The 22,246-nt window shown below is 44.7% G+C and overlaps 1 protein-coding gene across 3 annotated transcripts in view; it reads right to left on the bottom strand.

The window, feature by feature from the left end:
• Positions 1-22,246, bottom strand: part of LOC126461319 (phosphofurin acidic cluster sorting protein 2) — a 722,007-nt gene that overhangs the window by 204,241 nt on the left and 495,520 nt on the right. For all 3 annotated transcript variants that reach the window (XM_050095989.1, XM_050095987.1, XM_050095988.1), the window contains exon 2: positions 12,909-12,996. In XM_050095989.1, the coding sequence (XP_049951946.1) occupies positions 12,909-12,996 (88 nt within the window). The remainder of the gene's footprint in view (positions 1-12,908; positions 12,997-22,246) is intronic.

The raw sequence follows: 22,246 nt of genomic DNA on the forward strand, positions 1-22,246 counted from the left end.
AGAATAATGAAATTTAAAAAAAAAGTCTAATTTCTCCGTTTCTTGCACGAACGCTGTGGGCTATATGTTTCGACATTATCGTATTTTAAGGAACCCTCAGAAGAACAAATAGAAGAGAATAAATTTTCGCACAAGCGTGTCTTCTTTTTCAGTGTGAGGGTCGAGTAACTCCATTTGTCTCATTAAAGACACTCCCTGAACCAGCGTCTTTTCTTTCTGCTTCTTCTTCTTCTTCTTCTTGTTCTAACAGATTGCCGAAGTCAATGCCAGACTTGCTTTGTCTGTATTTGTGGCCGTTCTCACTACTGTCAAAATACTCACGAACACGAACAGCGTCTGCTTCAAAGTGAGGTTAAACGCCGGCCGAAGTGGCCGTGCGGTTAAAGGCGCTGCAGTCTGGAACCGCAGGACCGCTACGGTCGCAGGTTTGAATTCTGCCTCGGGCATGGATGTTTGTGATGTTCTTAGGTTAGTTAGCTTTAAGTAGTTCTAAGTTCTAGGGGACTAATGACCTCAGCAGTTGAGTCCCATAGTGCTCAGAGCCATTTGAACCATTTTTGAGGTTAAACTGACAAACTTTGTACGTGTACGGGCTTGTTTAACAAATTCGCGAGCAGACAAGGGCGACTTTGCTGAAAAAGTTTGCTCGTTTACGGGTTTCTGGCTTTTGGGGAACCAGTAGTTATTTCCCTAAGAAGGATGGGAACTCCGCATGACAGTCAGTCTGGCCCGTTGCCGCGACTGTGCGTAACTTATTTTGGGCGGGGACGGGACAGCTACTGTCACTCAAGCTCTGTACAGTTGCACTATCCCCCATATCCGCTGATCTTTTCCGTAATTGTTAGTTCTCTGACGAAATTGGCAGTATATTGTTCGCACACCTAGCTCAGGTTACAGGTTGTGGGGCACGATCAGTCCAACAATACGTGTTATACTTAGTGCGCAACAAACTGCAGAGAATAGGCCTCTCCACTGGGCACAGACTGCGGTAACCTGATGTTCAGCAAAAGTATCTGGATTGGTCAGTCGACGCACTGCAAATATTTTGTGAAGTGCCAGTTTGTGCAGAGTTACGTGAGCAGATGCTGCTGCTCGTAAATGGCTCAACGATTCTCTCAGATTTCTTTCCAAGGCCGCGCGCAGCTCCCGTATTCTGTTCGCGGCTTCCTGGCACACGATCTCAGCAACGCGTCTATTGGTTCCCGCGCAGCGCCACTGACAGCGCTTACGCCGAGAGCGAAGCATACTGCGTATCATCTTAATGTAAGTGCAAAAGTCTTCAACATAACTGTTTATACAAGGACTGTTCAAAAAATTACGGAACATTTGTAATTACGCGCCAATGGTGTGTTGGAGCGAAATGCGGTTGGCATCCCTGCACACGCCCCTGTTTAATGCGTAACTGCTCCAAGTTTCACTGTTTTACGTCTATTAGTTATTGCTCAGTGCTGTATTGAGCAGAACGTTGTTTCGCACAGTTTGCGAATTTCGAGATGGCAGAGTTAGTGGAACAATGCGTCTGCATTACATTTTGCGTGAAATTCAACCAAACCTTTACAAAGACGCACCAAACGATGCAGGAAGCCCACGCCGATGGGCGCTTAACCCGTACTCGGTGTTACGAGTGGTTCACACGGTTTAAAAATGGCCGGACAGATGTTGAAGATGGCCCCCGTTCAGCACGTCCTCCGACGTCTACCGACGATGCTCACGTCAGGAACGACAGCGAAATTGCGCTTGCCAACCAAGGCAGTGTCTGAGAGATTGCACAAGAATGTAACATTTCAGTCGGATCATGTCATTAAGTTATGACACAGCATCTTGGGATGCTTCGTGTTGCCGCCAAGTTGGTCCAACAACACACACGCGTTAAGACCAGAAACACCTTCGCCTCTCAACCTGTGAAAGGCTTTTGGAACTTTCTTTTACTTCCAAAGTTGAAAACCCCCTTGCAAGGACGAAGATTTGCAACGACAGACAAGATAAAAGAAAATTCGCAAACAATGCTTCGCGCGATCCACCAAGAGGCGTACCTCGACTGCTTCTGGCAGTGGAAACGAAGTTGGGAGCGTTATATCAATTGTGGGGGAGAGTATTTCGAAGGAGACCATGCACAATAAGAAAAGGTAAGTGTAGAAGAAATATGTGGGAAAACGTTCGGAATTTTTTGAACAGATCTCGTATGATGTCGCTAGGAAAGTGGTATGGTGAATACCATCGACGTTCAATAGAACAATCTGGTTGCACGTCGAGAAGAATCTAAGAAAGATATTCAGTTCTCTGGAAGTTAAATTTTTCAAGTTTCTGCGAGCTGAAGGAGAATAACGAAATACTAATTTAACAGCCTTTTTTTAAGATGCTCGGCAACAATGAAAGCGTCATTAAACTAAACGCTTCACCACAAACTGTTTACAATAAAACCACCACAATACAAGCAAGCAGACATTTTTCTCATTTCATAACCATATCCATACACAAATAAAATAATTGCACAAATAACGACTTTACATCAATTTTCAGTGATTTCCAATGTAGCTTTTATAACACACATTATTTTAATGTAGGTAAAGAATATTTACATGGCAGTCCGCAAGAGTCATAATTGCTCGTTAGAAGTAAACAATTGTTACCTAAATGAGAACGAATTTCGTTGCGCATGAGACCGTATACGACGACGACGACGACGACGACGACGACGCCGTAACAGAGTTTTCTGCTTTATTGAAGACAAAGTTCCCGTGATTAAGCTGCGCTTCCCGAATTAGACAGATTAATATTCCATACTGATTACACAATACCGCACGCCAACCTTTAGTAGCAGTTGTACGGCAGAAACTGGAAACTAACGGGAAAATACGGGACGTTCAGGAATCTATGTTACTTGCAGGCTGCTGTGGTTTTCCTTTAAAGTCAAGAATATGTATTCAAATATGGCACCATTTATTAACCAAATGTCTCTCTTCAATTAAACGTAGCACTGATTTCGGCGGTTGTCGCACAGAGAAATGTTCATCGGTATCCCCACTTTGGGTATGCATGGTGCTCTAGACAACTGCCATCAAGATGATAAAGATTCTTAATTTATTTTCACAAGCTTTTGACATTTGCTCGCTATATTTCAGTGGAAAGGTTACTCTCTTGCGAAATATCTGAAGTGTCTGGAAGCTTGACATGCGCCATATGTCGTTACGGGCAGGTCACAACAGGAATGTTTCGTAATATCTCCTTTGTTCCGGAGAATTGCCACGCGGTGTACTGTTCACGATGAAGGAAATGAGCGTATGAAGTGGAAACATTGTTACCGAATGTATTAACGGTAGCAAAATGCAGAAGTATACAGCAAGGCATGGAATGGGTTTTAACAGTCTAAAAAATATTCATCATCGCGTGATCAGCTAGTATAATAGTACAGTATTGTGGTTGTTTTATTGTAAACAGTTTGTGGTGAAGCGTTTAGTTTAATGACGCTTTCATTGTTGTCGAGCATCTTAAAAAAAGGCTGTTAAATTAGTATTTCGTTATTCTCCTTCAGCTCGCAGAAACTTGAAAAATTTAACTTCCAGAGAACTGAATATCTTTCTTAGATTCCTCTCGATGTGCAACCAGATTGTTCTATTGAACGTCGATGGTATTCACCATACCACTTTCCTAGCGACACAATTTTTCCCAACACAAGTTCGATTAAAGATGTTCAGCGTAACGTGCAACACGTCGCACATCAATTAAGCGGATGTAGTAGTTTTTCACTGTGATCCCCATTACATTAACAGGACTATTTCGTGTGTGGATCCGTAGCTATCAGCTAATTTCTGGAAATAAGTGCCAGAAAAAAAAAATTACGTAATTTTTCGAAAAATATAGTGACCCACAATTAACGTCGCTGACATCTTTACAGTCGCCTACAGCTGATGAAAAACGTTTCCACAAGACTACAATTTGTGATGCAGCAAACATCCCACCGGCAATCGATTTCTTCCCACACTGGTTGCAGCAAATCGGGAGTAACTTGTGCTACGGCAGCGTAATTAGAGTTTTCAGGTCGGCTAAATTGTTTGGTAGGGGAGAAACACACGCGCGATCTTCAATGAAACCTCCATAGAAAGAAATGCAGTAGTGCCAAGTCTGGGAAGCGAGGCGTCCATGCGATTGGCACCCCACAGCCAATCCGCAGACCTGGAAAGCGATCATCGGGGAAACCTCCAACTTCCGCGAGGAAATGAGGTAGTGCAACGTCTTGCTTGTAGTATACCGTACCGTCTCTGTACCTTTCATAGCTCTATGGAATGAAAAGGATTTCAAGCACATCCAAAAACAAAATACCAGTAAAAATTTTCTCTATGAAGAAGAAAGGGGCGTACACTTTCAGTTTGCTAAGGGTACAAAAAACATTAGCTTTGGGGCTCTGACGAACGTGTTCCAGGGTTGCATATGGATTTCCGCCGCTCGAAATTCTGCAGTTGTGGGTGTTCACCATGCCGTTGATATGAAATGTTGACTCATCGCAGAAGATAATTGTGTTCAGGAATTTCTCGTCGTCCTCTATCCGATGCAACATTTCCACACATACTTCCTCAAGAGTACCAATAATGTTCTGTGCCATCGTGAATCTGTATGGTTGCAGGTGTAAACGTCTACGCAGTACTCGCCAAACAAGTCTTTTGTGGAAGGCCGTCTCGCGAGACGCACGTCGCGTTGATGTCTGTGGACCGTTGGCAAAGCTCTCCCCGACCCATTCGACATAATTATCAACATACACGGGCGACCTGGTGATTTGACATGTCGCGGTGAACAACCCGTCTCGCCAAAGTTCTTGTGCCGAGAGTAAATTGTAGGCCTGTTTGTACGTCTTACGCCAACAGCTCTTGCAGAGTTCGTTTCATTAAAACCAAAACGCACGGCGAGCACGCTCCGCAGCAGTGAGAGTAGCCATTTTAGCAGTGCACTAAGCTGCTGGCGGAATGGGGTACCGATGCACTACTTCAATCAGACTTTAAGCTGTTTGCTATAAAATGACACATCTAAGATTCTGTAAGTAATCTCAACAAATCTTTATATCGTTCCAAAACTGTCAAGTCGTTTTTGCCTCGCCCCGTACTATATTCGAGTTACTCTCGCGCAGACAGCACCGTGCATTGCGCGTCGCCTGCCTACCGGACGCCGAAACAGTCTCGCACTGTCTCCGTTATTGCGACGGGGAAAGATAGAGCGACAAACGCCGACGAAAAAGGTAACTCCTGCAGCAGTCTGTGGCTGTTTGCTGATGACGCTGTCTGTGGTATGTGGGAGGCCGACGTCGTTGAGTGAGTGTAGGATGATACAAGACGACGGACAAAATTTCCCGTTGGTGTAATGAATGGCAACCGGCTCTAAATGCGATAAACGTAATTTAATACAGACAAGTAGGAAAAACGAACCCATAATGGTAGAGTACAGCATTAGTAGTGTGGTGCTTGACACATTCACGTCGATTGAATGTACAGGCGTAGCGTCGCAAAGCGATGTGTGTGGTATCGATAGCTACGATGCCACAGCGTAGGTGCGCTCTGCTAGGTTGGCACTACTAGGAGACACCGGCGACAGCGCCCTCTAGCCGGTGCTGTGGAGCTCTACGGGCTCCGCTCCAGATTCAGCTCATGTGATCAAGAGCAGACGGCCTGGAAACATCGCTTCACATACTTTCCTCTACTTACGACGGGCTTAAGGCTTGATCATCATTACAAAGTTATGTATGCCCCGTACCGCAGTACCGACGTGTATTACCTTTTCCTGCTCCTACTCACTTCCTTCATTCTGCCAACCTTTCAGTTTTCAGGAGCAGACCCACGCGCCGCCCTCCAGGCGGGTTACAAAAATATGAAATGGAAGGAGCATGTGACAACTGTGGTGGGGAATGCGAATAGTCGACTCCGGTTTAGTAACAAAATTTTTGGAAAGTGTGATTCATTTGTATGTAGGACGGTAGTGCGACCCACTGTTGGGTGCTGTTCGAGTGTTTGCGATCGGCACCAGGTCATATTAAAGCAAGACATCGAAGCAGTTCAGAGGCGGACTGCTACACTTGTTAGCGGTAGGTTCGATCAACACGCAAGTATATCGCAGATGCTTTGGGAATCACTGGACGGAAGGCGACGTTCTTTTCGAGGAGCACTACTCAGGGCATTCATTCAGAGAACCGGCAATGGACGCTGAGTGCAGAACAATTCTACTGCCGCCGACGTACATGGAAGCATACAGACAGTCGTTTTTCCATCGCCCTATTTGCCGAGTGTAATAGATAAGGAAATGACAAGTAGTGGTATAGGGCACCCTCCGCCACGAACCACACGCTGGCTTGCGTAGTATCAACGTTGATGTACATGTAGATCACACTTTAAAAGGACGTTCTTTACTTTTATGAAAGCCGTATCACGCTCACACAAAATTATTCATTTTCCACTCCTTGTTTCGTATTGCGCTGTACATGAATGAATCAGCCCACAAAGGTCGTAGTCAGCTAGGTTCGTTTGCGGAATATTTTCTTCGAAACACGTGAAGTACCGTTTGGCGTACCATCTATTAGTTGCCGTTAACTATAAAGGTGTCCAACGCAACGTGAAAAAGCGTTGCCGGTAAAGCATTTGAATTCGTAGCTACTGAGCAAAATATGCAGGGAGGCATATCACACTGGCAACAGCTACGATCCATTGGGTACAAATTGTTATTGCACGGCTGAAGAGAACAGATCGTTGTTTTTAAATTTAAAAATCTCTTACTTTTACATAGAACCTCTTTCAATCAACGTGTTTTGTTCGAAAGTTACTGCTTGCAAAAGAAAGGAAAGATCATATGCTGTCAATTCTTAAATAGCGTAACAACAGATCCACAGAAGGCGACAATATGGCTAAACTATCACGCATAAATAACAATAAAAAGGAGAAATGTATTGCAAAAGACGAAGGTTTTTCGCCCTTTTTTTCCCAAGTGAACAGACTCCGTACCGAACAACTATCCTGGAAGTTCGGCATAAAACGTGTCTGCAACTGTCGAAACCTCTACCGAACACACAAACCTTTTGCAGTAGTAAATTTCTTTGGATTTGAGAATAGATGAAGTTGTGCATACTCCAAATAATCCTCAAACAATGACAGAGCACCTTTGTAGATAAATGGATTGTGCACGAAATTTATTCTCCAAAGCGAGCTTACTCCCACCAATTTTTCGCTCAGTTAGTCCAGAAGACTTGTGAGGTAATCGCCAGTTATTGTTTAATACTTCACATGGAAACCGACAACAACAATCAAATTCGCACTACAGAAAAACCTTTCCAGGAGATGATATCGACTCTGGCGTTTTTTACCGTCGTCATCTAACCACTGCATTGATTGCAGTTCTGTTCCTGGCGTGAAATAGTGGTGCAAGTCGCCTCCACTGTTGATAATCGACGCAACAGATCAATAAGATTTTTTAAAGCGCTACAAGCGTTGAGACATTACTTTTCTCACATTTCACTGAGAAAGAAAATTGCAACCAGTCACACTGCTTTATTGACATATAAGATGCTGAACACGTTCACGAGTGGCAACAACATGGCGGACAAAGGTGTTTAGCTCTGTTACATTTACATCTGCCGTTACGTCAGCTAAGTGATATACTTGGGTTATCGAAGAACAGGATGGTACACTGATGGAACAGCTACATATTTTCTATATCTCTTCCTGTATATTGCAGATTCTTATTCAGGGCTCTGGGTTAAGAAAATAATCTTTGCTTTACATAGTAAGAAACAGTACCAGCAGAAATATTCAATCACTGCACACATGATACTGAAGATACAAATGATGCAATGTATAAATTAAAACTTTTCCTAAAGTAAGACGTGTAGACCTACCTTAAAACGTACAAGCTTCTGTAGACAAGCTTCTGTAGTATACAAATATGAAAATTGTAGGACAGTTCCTCGCTGTGGTCTAACAATGTGCCTAAGCCCGAAACTAGTTAACAGTAAAACTCAGTTATTCATTCACAGAATGTGGCAGCTTGCTGTTTCTCTCCTGAGTGATACTTCCGGGAATAGTTAAGATGTTCCGAAGCCGTTGCGGCCGGCCGGTGTGGCCGTGCGGTTCTTGGCGCTACAGTCAGGAACCGCGCGACCGCTACGGTCGCAGGTTCGAATCCTGCCTCGGGCATGGATGTGTGTGATGTCCTTAGGTTAGTTAGGTTTAGGTAGATCTAAGTTATAGGGGACTGATGACCACAGATGTTAAGTCCCATAGTGCTCAGAGCCGTTGCCAGTAAGATAACGTTCTGTCATTTGCTTACTGTCAGAATTCAATACATGCAGCACACAGACATATGGCACAAAGCTTTATCATATTTAATTCTTCATGCGAAACTGAGCGTACGCATACTCGTTCTTCTCATACGCCCTTGGTGTCAGATTTTTTTTTATTCACTTCTACAGCTGATTTTGAGGCTTTCTAGGTGGTCTTGGGATGTCTTCCTCTTGGATCACATTCCAGATAAATGGGGCACCGTCTGTATTCGGCCGTTCATTTCGTAACTTTACTCAAGCACCAAAGAAACTGGTATAGGCATGCGTGTTCAAATACAGAGATAGGAAAACAGGGAGAATACGCCGGTGCGGTCGGCAAGGCCTATCTAAGACAAGTGTCTGGCACAGTTGTTAGGTCGGTTACTGCTTCTACAGTGGCAAGTTATCACGATTTTAAGTGTTTTAGTAAGCGCACGAACGGTGGGACACAGAATCCTCGAGGTTGCGATGGAGTGGAGATTTTCCCGTACGATCATTTCACGAGTGTACCGTGAATATCAGGAATTCGTTAAAACATCAAATCTCCGACATCGCTGCGGCTGGAAAAAGATCCTGCAAGAACGGGACAGACGACGACTGAAGACAATCGTTCAACGTGACAGAAGTGAAACCTTGCAAATTGTTGCAGATTTCAGTGCTGTGCCATCAACAAGTGTCGGCGTGCGAACCATTCAACGAAACATAATCGATACGGGCTTTCGGAGGCGAAGGGCCTCTGGTGTACGTCTGATGAGTGCCCGACACAAAGCTTTACGCCTCGCCTGGGCCCGTCAATACCGACATTGGACTGTTGATGACTGGAAACATGTTGCCTGATCGGACGAGTCTCGATTCAAACTGTATCGAGTGGATGAACGTGTACGGGTATGGAGACAATCTCATAAATCCATGGACCCTGCATGTCACGCTGGTTGAGACTATGTAACGACGTGGGGCGTGTGAATGTGGAGCGATATGACACCCTTGATACGTCTGGATACGACTCTGACAGGGGAGACGCACGTAAGCATCTTGTCTGATCACCTGCATCCAGTCGTGTCCATTGTGCGTTCCGACGGACTTGGGCAATTCCAGTAGGACAATGCGACACCCCACACGTCCAGAATTTCTACAGAGTGATTCCAGACACTTCTGTTGGCCACCAAATTCCCCAGGCATGAACATTACGGAGTATATCTTAGACGCCTTGCAAGATCTCCACCCCCCTCGTACTCTTACGGATTTAGCCGGCCGGTGTGGCCGAGCGGTTCTAGGCGCTTCAGTCTGGAACCCCGGTACCGTTACGGTCGCAGGTTCGAATCCTGCCTCGGGCGTGGATGTGTGTGATGTCCTTAGGTTTAACTAGTTCTGAGTTCTAGGGGACTGATGACCTCAGATGTTAAGTCCAATAGTGCTCAGAGCCATTTTTTCTTACGGATTTATGGACAGCCGTGCAGGATTCGTGGTGTCAGTTCCCTCCAGCACTACTTCAGACATTAGTCGAATTCATGCCACGTCGTATTGCGGCACTTCTGTGTGCTCGCGCGGGCCCTACACGATATTAGGTAGTTGTACCAGTTTCTTTGGGTCTTCAGCTTTTTGTTACAGGCATTCATTTCACGTTGTCCTCGACCGTAACACAATAACCGGCGATGTGGGGGATGTGGCCGAGTGCAGCAGGAAATGACAGAGTGCGAGGCTGGAGAGGTGGGGGACGAGTGCTCTCACTCAGCTGGGTACGCTGGTGGGCGCCTACGCGGCGACAGACAGGTGCGGACTGGCTGCTACAGGCCGGCGCGGCCGCAGGCAGGCAGGCAGGCACAGCGCGTACGTCACACGCGGGGCCCGGCGCGCGGCTCTGTGCCCCCCCCCCCCACCCCCCCAGAAGCAGTCACACGCACAAGGCGAGCAAACCCTGACAGATCGCCGCAGAGCAGTGTGCATTCTAAAAGTACAGTCGTAGAACTGGAAGCATCTCTTCCGCGCAACATTACTCAACTTTTCTATTAGCACATGTAGAGGTCAGAAGTTCTTTCCACCCAAATTCCACATTCTTTTGAGGCACCATGCACTTCTCACAGAATTTTCCGCTCCAGTTTTCTCAATTTCCACAGCATTAAAGTGCCCTCGCAATCCTCTGCGTGCAACAGACGCGGTGCGGCAATTTCTCCGCGACTACTGGTAACACGTCAAGACAGTGGGAGAACTGAGACACACACACAACACACACACACACACACACACACACACACACACACACACACTCGTACTATCATCAGGCGGCTAGTGGGGCGCTTCCAGCGGTTTACCGCGTAGGAGTGTAGCACGTGGCTCAGTTTTGAGCAGGAGCAGCTGTCAGAGCTTGCGTCGCGTGACAAAGCGAGGCTGGCGACTCGCACACCTATAGACGTTATAACGATTTCTCTCTTATTGCATAGAATTCTCCCCCTTTCTTCATTTTGATCAGTTTAAGAGCACGTTTAAACTTTTAGTCTTATTATCCTCCCACAATCAATTCATGAATTCTGTACACTTTTTCCTTCCGTTCCTCTAACCATTTTTCTCAGTCCTCTTCTTAAGCTTCTCCGAGAATCTGTGGCTAGTTACCATTGTTCCATCCATAGATGTTTTACTATGCTTTCTTCTGTGATGTCCAAATCTTGTAAATCTCCCTTCATTTCTGTTAACCGGACGATTTTAGCCTCTTTCAATGAACAGTGACCAGCCTTTTGCAGAGCAGAGTGCATTCTAAAAGTACAGTCGTAGAACTGGAAGCATCTCTTCCGCGCAACATTACTCAACTTTTCTATTAGCACATGCAGAGGTCAGATGTTCTTTCCACCCAAATTCCACATTCTTTTGAGGCACCATGCACTTCTCACAGAATTTTCCGCTCCAGTTTCTCAATTTCCACAGCACTAAAGTGCCCTCGCAATCCTCATGTATGGACTACTTTCTGTAAAAGAACCGTCTTATAAGTTCGCACTGTGCGATATTGCTTTTTGTTGAAGTGGTTCAAGGGATTTCTCTTGGCATTTGTGTGTGAGTTTGTAGTACAGTCCAACTCTGAGCATCGTACTACGTCTCCCAGGTAGTTGAAACCCCACACTTCGTCTTAGTAGTATTTTCCTGCAGTTTTGATGCAGATTTTTCGTTTAATATGTTTTCTCGTAAGATATTTGGAGGCCCACCTTTACCGCAACTGACTTACTTTTTTCTGACATTTCCTTTCTTCTCTAGTCTTAGTGACAAATGTTCAATCTTCAACGAAGTCTAAACACCTACACTGATTTTGCATTCAGAATTTCCCAAGTATATACCTCTGCAGTATTTTTGCCGTTCTCTTTTAGCTTTGTCCAAAATTAAATTAAACACATGGGTGACAGAGGTTCTCCTTCTCGAACACACGTATGCATGCCAAAAGCCTGAGATTTCAACAAGAGATTTTAATTTTGAAGATGTATTTGTACGAATCTGGCAGCTTAGTTCTATTGTGCCGCTCTTCGCTCTCTCTACAGTGTCCACAAGGATCTGTCGACGGAGTGACAGGTCGTCTTGAAATCCACAAAGGTGGCAACTGTACTGGTACGTCAGCCGACCCTTAGCGTCGTCTTCTCTTTTGTACACGATCGCCCCTTATTGAATATTGTAGTCAGATATTAGGTGCTCAGTTTTTGAAGGGTTTGCCTTATATGGAAACACATTCCACACAAGCCATCGCAACAAACCAATCACGTGGCAAATAGAAATACGACTACTCGACCACTGTTCCGGACCTGCAGTCTGCCGCCGTCGTTCACCTCCACGCACGTGATTTCACCTGGGCACCTGCCAGACACGTTCAGATGAGCGGTTTAAGTTCGACATCGACGCCTCACGTCGCACAATTAATCAGTATGCCGCATGCCTCTCTGATTGCAGACCACCTTGGATTAATATAGGAAAAGTATTAAGTGAGGCTGGAGTCGACAAAACACCTCGGCAATGTGGCACGGCTTTCGTATATCAGACCACAGGCACGGTGAAATATTGTGTAGAATACGAAAGATACACTCGACTTGCCCAACCCACTGCTGACCGGGCATTCCACGCAATATGACAAAACGAAAATTCCGGTACTGCAGCGTCGGTTCGGGATTTTACTATGAAAGAGCTCGTTGACTTTAGAAATGGCGTAAAACATAAGGCGCAGAACCTCTTTGTTTCCAGAAATTGTTCTCAGCGAAGGCGACAATATGCAGAGGGCCGCGTAGAGAGCCAACCTACCAGACGGCTGAGGTTCGCTCGTCTGCCATCGGGAACGCTGCCCGTTGGCAGTGCGATCAGTCCTGCTGTCACGACCCTGAAGCACGTGCGTAATTTCACGCAGCGCGCTAATAAATTGTGCAACACGGAAAGCAGACGATAGTTCCCGAAGGCGCACCTGAAGAAGCGTGGCAGGCGCCCAGATGTAATATCCGTGCGAGTTGTTAAAAGGACAATCGGTTGCAATGCTCGTTCAGGACGGTCGATAGTGGTTTCTCCAGATTATCAGCTTTCGTGTTACAAGAAACGTATGAAGGAGTATAATAAAACGCGGTAAGAGTACGTGGACGTTTTCTGCGACCACCTCACGTACCTGCATCTTGACGGCGATGATGATGGAGTTGAGGTCGGCCCCCAGGGGCTTCAACACCACCAGCCTCGTGAGCGTCAGGGAGCACAGTCTGCAACACAAGAGGACTACATGTAGGGAAGGGCCTTACTCCCAACTACACAGGTACTCTTATATGAATGCATGGCGTCTGTTCTTCTGGAAATGTCCGACAGAGCAGACACCACGGATTTATATACAGGGTGATTCAAAAAGAATACCACAACTTTAAAAATGTGTATTTAATGAAAGAAACATAATATAACCTTCTGTTATACATCATTACAAAGAGTATTTAAAAAGGTTTTTTTTTCACTCAAAAACAAGTTCAGAGATGTTCAATATGGCCCCCTCCAGACACACGAGCAATATCAACCCGATACTCCAACTCGTTCCACACTCTCTGTAGCATATCAGGCGTAATAGTTTGGATAGCTGCTGTTATTTCTCGTTTAAAATCATCAATGGTGGCTGGGAGAGATAGCCGAAACACCATATCCTTAACATCCCCCATAAGAAAAAATCGCAGAGGGTAAGATCAGGGCTTCTTGGAGGCCAGTGATGGAGTGCTCTGTCACGGGCTGCCTGGCGGCCGATCCATCGCCTCGGGTAGTTGACGTTCAGGTAGTTATGGACAGATAAGTGCCAATGTGGTGGTGCTCCATCCTGCTGAAATATGAATTGTTGTGCTTCTTGTTCGAGCTGAGGGAACAGCCAATTCTCTAACATCTCCAGATACTGTAGTCCAGTTACAGTAGCACCTTCGAAGAAAAAGGGACCAAAAACTTTATTGGCTGAAATGGTACAGAAAACGTTCACCTTAGGCGAGTCACGTTCATACTGAGTTGTTTCCCGCGGATTCTCAGTGCCCCATATACAGACACTGTGACGGTTGACTTTCCCGTTAGTGTGGAAAGTTGCTTTCTGTTGAGCGGTCGCCATCTTAGCATCAACTGACGCTGACGCCTAGTCAACAGCGCCTCAAGCGAACAAATGTACAACTAAATGAAACTTTATAGCTCCCTTAATTCGCCGACAGATAGTGCTTAGCTCTGCCTTTTGTCGTTGCAGAGTTTTAAATTCCTAAAGTTGTGGTATTCTTTTTGAATCACCCTGTATAATCGATTCTCCTGGATGGCCAATGGATCCGCCACACTCAGTGCGGATGAACAATATTATGTTCGGCCTCCTGCTGGAATCTTTGACTAGCGAGCACGAAGGACACGGACAGAGACTGCGGACAGGTCGCGCTAGGTGGGAATGTATGGTCAGCCGAGATAGTCCACGCAGGTGTGATAGACGCTGGGTCCGAGTGGCGCAGTGGTTAACCTATCTTCCCAGTACGAGCAGATCCCGGATTCTAATCATGGTCCCCACACATTTTCAATCGTCGTTGCTGATGAGCCACAAAGTGTAGGTACACCCGACACCAATAACCCCTCCCCTCTCTTCCCCTCGCTCCTCCTCCTCCTCCAACTTGCCCAACACCTATAACTGACAGACGGAGAGGTACAGTCGCAATGTTTTTCCACACCTACGACATTTTTTTGATCGCACTGACGACCAGGTCATATCCCTCTTCAATAAACCAGCAGACAACAGTGCACAGCCAAAAAAACGTGTCTTTAGGCTTACACCACTCCGCTGATAAGTCACTGCAACTGACTCAACACGGTAGATATTTCCATCTCATGACGGTCACGAAGAGTCTTTATTACAACTTGCATCATCGAAAGCGTCATTCAGTCACCCTTGCGATAGTTTTATGCAATCCACAATACGCGAAAGAACTTGCCCCCCTTCTGACAGCCGTGTACCGCAAGCCTCTAGAGGAACAGAAGGTTCCAAATGATTGGAAAAGAGCACAGGTAGTTCCAGTTTTCAAGAAGGGTCGTCGAGCAGATGCGCAAAACTATAGACCTATATCTCTGATATCGATCTGTTGTAGAATTTTTGAATATGTTTTTTGCTCGCGTATCATGTCATTTCTGGAAATTCAGAATCTACTCTGTAGGAATCAACATGGATTCCGGAAACAGCGATCGTGTGAGACCCAACTCGCTTTATTTGTTCATGAGACCCAGAAAATATTAGATACAGGCTCCCAGGTAGATGCTATTTTTCTTGACTTCCGGAAGGCGTTCGATACAGTTCCGCACTGTCGCCTGATAGACAAAGTAAGGGCCTACGGAATATCAGACCAGCTGTGTGGCTGGATTGAAGAGTTTTTAGCAAACAGAACACAGCATATTGTTCTCAATGGAGAGACGTCTACAGACTGGCGTGCGACAGGGGAGTGTTATGGGATCATTGCTTTGCACAATATATTTAAATGACCTAGTAGATAGTGTCGCGGCTTTTCGCGGATGATGCTGTAGTATACAGAGTGGTTGCAGCATTAGAAAATTGCAGAGAAATTCAGGAAGATCTGCAGCGGATAGGCACTTGGTGCAGGGAGTGGCAACTGACCCTTAACATAGACAAATGTAATGTATTGCGAATACATAGAAAGAAGGATCCTTTATTGTATGATTATATGATAGCGGAACAAACACTGGTAGCAGTTACTTCTGTAAAATATCTGGGCGTATGCGTACGGAACGATTTGAAGTGGAATGATCATATAAAATTAATTGTTGGTAAGGCGGGTACCAGGTTGAGATTCATTGGGAGAGTCCTTAGAAAATGTAATCCATCAACAAAGGAGGTGGCTTACAAAACACTCGTTCGACCTATACTTGAGTATTGCTCATCCGTGTGGGATCCGTACCAGGTCGGGTTGACAGAGGAGATAGAGAAGATCCAAAGAACAGCGGCGCGTTTCGTCACAGGGTTATTTGGTAACCGTGATAGCGTTACGGAGATGTTTCGCTAACTCAAGTGGCAGACTCTGCAACATAGGCGCTCTGCATCGCGGTGTAGCTTGCTCGCCAGGTTTCGAGAGGGTGCGTTTCTGGATGAGGTATCGAATATATTGCTTCCCCCTACTTATACCTCCCGAGGAGATCACGAATGTAAAATTAGAGAGATTCGAACGCGCACGGAGGCTTTCCGACAGTCATTCTTCCCACGACCCATACGCGACTGGAACAGAAAAGGGAGGTAATGACAGTGGCACGTAAAGTGCCCTCCGCCGCACACCGTTGGGTGGCTTGCGGAGTATAAATGTAGATGTAGACCTTCAAAGACAACGTGCGATATTATCATTTTCTCTCCCTCTCTATGTGCAAACTATTAGCTCTACAGAAAAAAATGAGCACGACCTTTTTTAGTAAATTTAATTTACATTCTGTACTAGGATAAGTCTTCGCTGACAAGCAAGGTTTTAGAGTTATTCAAGAAAAACACATTTGTAGGTCACTTTTGTACGTTTTTTCTGAATAATTAGAAAACTACGGCCCTTAGTGAAAAAATCCCAGTACAAAATCTAACTACATTAAATTTCCTTTAAAAAGACCCTATTAATTTTCCTGAAGGTCTACCAGTTTGCGCGTAGCGAGTAAGAGTATATGAAAATCTTGCGCGTAGTGTTTGAAGGCATTTGCATACACCCTACAAGTAAGACCAACTGGATGACCCTGTATATATCATTAACAATCTCAAACTGAATCTTATTCGATTTTTAGTAAGTTTTTCTAATCTTCTATTTCGTTTTTAAAATGAAGAAAAAGCGGTCATTATTAATTAGTTGGAACGGTTGAATGAGCCAGGAAGACAGAGTTCGCTGTCATGTCCTGCAGCCCCGGTTAAGTGTTACTACACCTCGTCTGTGATAATGAGTCTTTCACTAAGACTATCAACGTTATATCACTGTCCCAGGAAACTGGAAATCGGTACACAGAATACGGTTGTACTAATCCCGAGCTGATTACACTTTCCTCCACTGATAAAACCAGAACATTCTATAACGCACAAGAGATTGATTAAAACCTGCTACTCGTATGGAATCGGTACACTATGCATCCAATAGGAAATCAAGTAAACTGCTCCGTGAAGTCTTGCTATGTGTTGAAAACGATACACAGAAAGGCAACGTGGCAGCTTCAACAATTTTTCATATGCAGTTTGTACAAAGGAACGTATTCGAGACTTCAGGTTATGCAGCTTTTGCCGAGGTCTTTGATGAAACCCTTTTGCTCATAAGGTTCGTGACATTCATCAAAATGTAGACGCTCTTTCTCTTGATACGTCTAATAACATGCCCCCCCCTCCCTCCCTTGAGCGTTTGAGATAGGTCGTCAAAAATTTAAAAAGGATAATTTTTCAAAAATATATTAATTTTGTAGCGCACATCTTTCTGAAGACTTTGATATGTAAAACACATATGGTCGAGGAAATGTAAGTCATGTTATTTGATCTTATGTGTGCGAAAGTGCAGTGTCGTGCCTCTTCACACAGCATTCTTCTATCGCACGTCACTGTATTTCGCTGCATGGAATTCAAACATTTATATTTTGTAATGGAAGCCATTAAACCTACATTCAGGACATTGGAAATTAAAATATCCTGTGGTCTCTCTCCTGCTCCCAGTAGGCCGGTTTTACATCCAACTCCCTTTTAAAAAAAACAACTCACAACCAATACTCGGTGGGATTATTTGTAACTCTTCCGAAAATTAGCAACATTTATTGCATATTAGCTAATAACTTTGTCTTTGGTGTGACATAAAATTAAATAATGGAAACATAAAACCAGTAAAGACAAGAGACAAGCAAGACAATACAGATTTCTTCAGTCCTTAGGTCCCAGCGTTTATACCTCTCTAATCTTGCTACAACTACACACTGCGTGTTTTCCTTTCTGTGAAAGAATATGTTACCTCACCAAACTTCGTCAGACGTTTTGCTACAGGAAATACTGAAAGAACGTTTATATGAATAGTAACCAAGACTGGTGAGGTTTCCCGATTTGATTATGTGTATTCTGTCAGTGTCTGGTAGATAAATGGTAACAGGCCTTTCTAATATTGCAGCAATTGCAACACACGCCAAATAAGCGAGACTTTTGCCACAAATGGTCATTTTTATGTAACTCACATAAATAACAAGACAGAATATGATTCGCGAAGTAGCAATATCAAAAGCGTATTAAGTCTACTACGAGCAAAAAGTTTTATATTAGGAAATAGTTTCACATTTTATTCGTAGGTTCCAATTTCTCCAGCATGAGACTGAAAAGTAGTAGTACAAAATTTTTATATAAATTTGGAATCGTCATATTCTTTCATATAGTTTGCTTGGTGTCCTCGTTTCTTCTCCTTCCTCGTTCTATCAAACAATCCCGTCATCACTAACTCAGTAACTATTCTTGCCATTGTCATAACTTACTCTCCAGTTAACTTCACTAACCCTGCCAGAATCACCAGTTTTGTTATCCCTCGTTTATTCTCCGGTTAGGCGCTATTATGTGCTTGTACAACGTGTTTCCCGCTTTATTCCGTGAATAGAACTTAAGCGATCGGTAAAAATTTTCTGTAAAAATTTCGTTTTCTTGATTACGCAGAGGAGATTATATTTTAATCTTTCTTACCTGTTAGTCGTTTATTTCAACTCTGGTAGGCTGTATCTATGGATTCGCTAATAGTTATAATAACGCTGATCATTCGCACACCGAATCAACCACATAAACAGCGATTGGCAGTCAGCCGTTCGGGTTTATCCGACTCAGTTTGCATAGCCCGGTCCCCTTTCGTCTGCGGGAAAGTTTTTGTTTGTACATGTGATGGGGATTCCCCTGGCAGAGACAACACGTACATTGTGCGCGCATTAAAAAATAAACTTACGATTCCTTCAGGAACTAACTTAAAATGTGTCAAAAAACCAACAGGTATGCGTTTGAAAATCATATGAATCATCGATAGACCACGTGCGCTGGATGCTAGACGTTTTGCAAAACAGGGGCTTTTTAAGTATTTGAATTTCGCACCTCCTGAAACTTCCGACCTGGGCAGATACCCTGGTTAGCCGCCTCCCCCCCCCCCCCCTCCCCCACGTCCAGGCCTGTTGCGACAACAACGCAACGTTCACTACAAAAACCTTAAATTGCCTTTTTTTTTCCCCTACAAGACTTCCTATGAATGTTCCGCAAACGAGAACTTGAGAGATGCCGCTACGTGCACTACAGAGAGATATGATAATACAGTAAATAATACAGAAACTAACAACTGTCGTTAGGAACCAATACTAGCTTAAAGAGAATTATTCTGTTTGTTCCGTATTTCCAATATGCTAATTCCATACAGTATTAGGGATTACTTTCCTAACGGACAACACGATCTCTGGGGCTCGTTCCGACGATCAAAGTTGTTTTAATGATTGCTAGCGGTGTTTCATTAGCACTGTGAGTCTATCGAGGCATCCTTATAGGCAAGCATTGTACTAATGCCACTTAACGGTCTTCCGACTTGCCCTACTGCCTCGTTTTCTGATGGGGTTTCCTGTCTTGACCTCCATCCATCAGTTGCAATCTGCTGCGCCGATATTTTAGCCTCTAAGCGCATTCAGTACGTGAAAACTGCTCCTTCCAGTAGGGGGCATGCGAAATTCAAGATTTGCCGACAGAGATGGCCTTGCCGTTTCTCTACTACTCCCTTCGGTACGGTTGACGTTTATTTTGACTCAGAGTTTAGCGAATATATGCTAAGCAAAGAAGGGAAAGCAGAAAGGTGGAAGGAGTATATAGAGGGTCTATACAAGGGCGATGTACTTGAGGACAATATTATGGAAATGGAAGAGGATGTAGATGAAGATGAAATGGGAGATACGATACTGCGTGAAGAGTTTGACAGAGCACTGAAAGACCTGAGTCGAAACAAGGCCCCCGGAGTAGACAATATTCCATTGGAACTACTGACGGCCATGGGAGAGCCAGTCCTGACAAAACTCTACCATCTGGTGAGCAAGATGTATGAAACAGGCGAAATACCCTCAGACTTCAAGAAGAATATAATAATTCCAATCCCAAAGAAAGCAGGTGTTGACAGATGTGAAAATTACCGAACTATCAGCTTAATAAGTCACAGCTGCAAAATACTAACACGAATTCTTTACAGACGAATGGAAAAACTAGTAGAAGCCAACCTCGGGGAAGATCAGTTTGGATTCCGTAGAAACACTGGAACACGTGAGGCAATACTGACCTTACGACTTATCTTAGAAGAAAGATTAAGGAAAGGCAAACCTACGTTTCTAGCATTTGTAGACTTACAGAAAGCTTTTGACAATGTTGACTGGAATACTCTCTTTCAAATTCTAAAGGTGGCAGGGGTAAAATACAGGGAGCGAAAGACTATTTACAATTTGTACAGAAACCAGATGGCAGTTATAAGAGTCGAGGGACATGAAAGGGAAGCAGTGGTTGGGAAGGGAGTAAGACAGGGTTGTAGCCTCTCCCCGATGTTGTTCAATCTGTATATTGAGCAAGCAGTAAAGGAAACAAAAGAAAAATTCGGAGTAGGTATTAAAATTCATGGAGAAGAAATAAAAACCTTGAGGTTCGCCGATGACATTGTAATTCTGTCAGAGACAGCAAAGGACTTGGAAGAGCAGTTGAATGGAATGGACAGTGTCTTGAAAGGAGGATATAAGATGAACATCAACAAAAGCAAAACAAGGATAATGGAATGTAGTCTAATTAAGTCGGGTGATGCTGAGGGAATTAGATTAGGAAATGAGGCACTTAAAGTAGTAAAGGAGTTTTGCTATTTGGGGAGCAAAATAACTGATGATGGTCGAAGTAGAGAGGATATAAAATGTAGGCTGGCAATGGCAAGGAAAGCGTTTCTGAAGAAGAGAAATTTGTTAACATCCAGTATTGATTTAAGTGTCAGGACGTCATTTCTGAAAGTATTCGTATGGAGTGTAGCCATGTATGGAAGTGAAACATGGACGATAAATAGTTTGGACAAGAAGAGAATAGAAGCTTTCGGAATGTGGTGCTACAGAAGAATGCTGAAGATTAGATGGGTAGATCACGTAACTAATGAGGAAGTATTGAATAGGATTGGGGAGAAGAGAAGTTTGTGGCACAACTTGACCAGAAGAAGGGATCGGTTGGTAGGACATGTTCTGAGGCATCAAGGGATCACCAATTTAGTATTGGAGGGCAGCGTGGAGGGTAAAAATCGTAGAGGGAGACCAAGAGATGAATACACTAAGCAGATTCAGAAGGATGTAGGTTGCAGTAGGTACTGGGAGATGAAAAAGCTTGCACAGGATAGAGTAGCATGGAGAGCTGCATCAAACCAGTCTCAGGACTGAAGACCACAACAACAACAACATGAGAACAGGCTAAATTTTACTGGAACCGAGTTTAAAAATATAATCGACAGTTATTGTCAAACGTGTGTGAAATCTTATGGGACTTAACTGCTAAGGTCATCAGTCCCTAAGCTTAGACACTACTTAACCTAAATTATCGTAAGGACACACACACACACACACACACACACACACACACACACACACACACACACACACACACCGATGCCCGAGAGAGGACTCGAACCTCCGCCGGGACCAGCCGCACAGTCCACGACTGCAGCGCCTTAGACCGCTCGGCTAATCCCGCGCGGCCAGATATTGTCAACAGAAACAAACACAGATTGGGCAAGCTCGGCTTTACACATATGGGCAACGTACTTAGCCACCACACTAGTAGTACAAGATTAGCACTATGTGCAATATCACAGCTGCTGCACCGGGAGCATTGTTGCGCCAAGACATCGTACGCGACGAGCGGCTCCTGCGACGCTGAGCAAAATATCGCACAGAGGGAAGCTACCGTCGGCCTACAGCCGAGACACATTTCTACGAGAAGGTGTGTTCAGAGCGAAGAGCTCTCATTCGGGAAGGTGAGGAAGCAGAAGCAGCAAGTCAGCGCCTCTTAAGGGTAAATGTAGGCAAGACGGCAGCTCCGGCCAGGCTCCTACAAGAGCCGACTACACACGAGAAGTTGTGAACCAATGAAGCCATCGCCACCCAATGGCGACACCCGGTCGCCACAGCACTTTGTATCTTCCGGGGATGGGGTGCTGCTGTTGCAGAAGTGCTGGGCCAGCGCACGCTCATAAATACGTCCTACATCAGACCCTCAGCCTCACATGTTCTCAGATGCTCGCCGGCATTCTCTGTACCCGACCACACCGCGGACTGCATGTGGCGCCGGACAGCACTGTCTCCATCAGCTGGTGACTTCGAGGTGGAGATGACTGCAGAGTGACCGGTCATATACCGGGGACTTGGCCTCCAGTAGCAGCAGGCGACCGTCTCAGCTGCGGAGCGCAAGCTGACGACTCAGCGACTTCGCACCGCTGGATCTCTACT

This window comes from Schistocerca serialis, chromosome 1 (assembly GCF_023864345.2).
Source record: "Schistocerca serialis cubense isolate TAMUIC-IGC-003099 chromosome 1, iqSchSeri2.2, whole genome shotgun sequence".
Classification (NCBI taxonomy): domain Eukaryota; kingdom Metazoa; phylum Arthropoda; class Insecta; order Orthoptera; family Acrididae; genus Schistocerca; species Schistocerca serialis.